The sequence below is a fragment of the Calliphora vicina genome, chromosome 2 (assembly GCF_958450345.1).
Source record: "Calliphora vicina chromosome 2, idCalVici1.1, whole genome shotgun sequence".
In the NCBI taxonomy this organism is placed as follows: domain Eukaryota; kingdom Metazoa; phylum Arthropoda; class Insecta; order Diptera; family Calliphoridae; genus Calliphora; species Calliphora vicina.
The window spans coordinates 74,918,350-74,921,193 of NC_088781.1; the positions used below are offsets into that span (position 1 = coordinate 74,918,350).

The window sequence follows — 2,844 nt, forward strand, 5'->3', positions numbered from 1 at the left end:
TCCTGACAGTAATTTCTACGAGACTGTCGTAAACTAGTGATTTTGGATAACTTAGAGACACTATAGATTACATAGAGACACTTAAGTGATAATTGTCTTTATGCTAGATTCCATGGGATGTATAAAGTAACCAATTGACTTCTCTCTGCATTACAAATATCACGTCAAATGACCCAAAATATATAAATTGGAGTCAGCCAAGTGATCAGATATTATTTCCCTCTATAAGGGATACATTTACTAATTGCTTAATTGCTTGGTTATTACGAGATAAATATTAAGGTTGGATGCTACTTTACACCACGATCAAAATAGAGAAGCTCTAAAGATTATGGATTTAAACAAGTATTCATACCAAGATATTACAATTAATATATCGTCCATCGTTTTTTCAGAAGAAAAATTATTTTAAAAATAGTTTTAGAACTTTATTTGTTTAATTCCTGGTATAATTTAAAGAGTTCTAACTGCTGGCAACAGTGTTGTGTATTTTTTGGACATTTAGAATTCCATACTTAATTATTTTATGTTTCTGCACAAAAATATAAGTGCATATTTTTTAAATTTTGAGGTCATATTTTGATTTTTTTGAAGCATATTTTAGGCGCATATTTTCCAATAATAAATGCATGAAAATCCGCCCCCTACTGATTACCCTTCGAAATTTCTTTTTGAATCTAATCAAAGAAATAAGAGCAAATATAATAAATTAGCTGACGGATTTTATTACTTTATTGATAGTAAGGTTTTAGTTCACTAATGTGCGCTTTGCGCATGTCTTTATTTTGAATTCCGACAATTTCCACAATAACGGGGTTCAAAAATCCCTTAACGACATAAGGTCCCCCATACTTCGGTGCTAATTTGGCAGCAAAATAATCAATTGCTTTTGACAGTGGATGCTGCCTCACCAGGACTTGGTCCCCAATATTTGGTTTCCACCGACGACGACGTAGATTATATTGGTTTTCTGAAGCCTTCGCTAGATTTCGTCTTACAATTCTGAACACTTCTTTTAGCTCGGTGGCTCTTTCATCGGGGGTTATATTTCGAGCTCCTGTTCCTATAGTTACCTCATCATATAGAGCCTTCGGCAGCCGCGGTTCTCTAACCTGCGTTAGATATGCCGGTGAGTAACCCGTAGATTCGGAACTGCTGGTATTAATCGCAAGTATTATTTCTGGTAAGAGTTCGTCCCATGTGGTATGTTGTTGACCCGAAAACTGAGCTATGATAGTTTTAATGGTGCGGTTTGCCCTCTCTGTAGGATTTTCCTGTGGAGTGTATGGGGCAGTAAACTGTTGATGCACACCAATGTCATTCAAATATACGAGATGTGAATTGCGTTCCATTGTCGGTGACAATCATCTTTGGCACTCCATAGCGAGCCACTATACGTTCACGGAAAGCTTTAACAAGGCCCTCTGAAGTTGCTTTTCTCATTGGTACTAGTTCGCACCACTTCGAAATGTTATCGAAGAACACTAAGAGCATGGTGTTTCCGTGCTTCGTCCTAGGTAATGGACCCACAAAATCTGCGAAAATGGTGGACCAAGGTTCATCTGGTATCCGAAAGAGCATAACTCCGGCGGGTTGTTGCTGAGAAACCTTATATTTTTGGCAGATTTCACAATTGCGAACATATCGTTTTATATCCCGGGTCATTCCCTGCCAATAATATCGACATGCTACCTTATTAATGGTTTTTCTAATTCCTAAGTGACCACCGGCTGCACAGTCATGATTTTCTTGTAATACATTTTCTCTTAAGGGCGTAGCAACACATAACTTCCATGAAGTACATTGAACTGGCGTGAAAAGTGCTTGTACAGTTGGTCCCCTATTATGGCATAGTCTGCAAATTTATTTGGCTGATCCCGTACTTCTGCCATTCGCGCTTCCATGGACATAAAACGGGGGTTTTTGTTTGAACCATGTTGACACCTGACTGGCTGTCGTGATAGTGCATCTGTTACAATATTTAGTTTTCCTTTTCGATATTGAATAGAAAATTTGTATTGCTGTAGTTCGAGTGCCCATCGTGCAAGTCTTCCCGTTGGGTTGTCGATTGAATTTAACCACTTTAACGCAAGGTGGTCGGTCACGACAATGAATTCGTATCCTTTGAGATAGGGTCTCATGTTACGTATACCCCAGACAATAGCTAGACACTCTTTTTCGGTAGCTGAATAATTATTTTCTGCTCCATTCAGACGTCGGCTGGCATACGCTATTACATGCTCTGTGCTATCTGTAGTTTGTGTCAAGACCGCACCTAGCCCATAGTCACTGGCATCAGTTTGTAGCAGGAACGTTTTTGTAAAATCTGGGCACGACAATACAGGCGCCGTTGTTAGTTTCCCTTTAAGGAGATCAAAATCATTTTGTTGTTCTTCTCCCCACTTCCAGTGTTTGCCCTTTTTAAGCAGGCGAGTCAGTGAGTGAAAAATTGTGGCGAAGTCGGGAACAAAACGTCGATACCACGATGTGACACCTAAAAAACGACGGACTTCCTTAACATTCTTTGGTGGAAGCATTTCAGAAATAGCCGCGACCTTATCTGGATCAGTTTTAATACCATTGATGGTCACCACATGACCCAAATACTTCGTTTCGGTGTTAAAAAATTGGCATTTTTCTATGTTGATTCTTAGTTTGACAGATCGCAATCGTCGAAATACTTCTTTTAAGTTGGCCAAATGCTCTTCAAACGTGGACCCGATGACAATAATGTCATCTAAATATGCAAATGCGTGGGGTTCCATATCTGCTCCTATTACGTTGTCTAATGCTCGTTGAAAGGTTGCGGGAGTCGAGTGCAAACCAAATGGCATCACCCGCCAT

General features: G+C 39.3%; 1 protein-coding gene across 1 annotated transcript; it reads right to left on the bottom strand.

Moving 5' to 3' along the window:
* Window positions 1-731: 731 nt before the first annotated feature.
* Window positions 732-1,352, bottom strand: LOC135950562 (uncharacterized). The gene has a single exon (XM_065500098.1). It carries the CDS (start codon window positions 1,350-1,352, stop codon window positions 732-734), a length of 621 nt encoding a protein of 206 aa, XP_065356170.1.
* Between the last annotated feature and the right edge of the window lie 1,492 nt (window positions 1,353-2,844).

What these genes read in the sequence shown, in the direction of transcription:
- LOC135950562 (XM_065500098.1), bottom strand. Translation starts at nt 1,352, where the DNA reads ATGGAACGCAATTCACATCTCGTATATTTGAATGACATTGGTGTGCAT.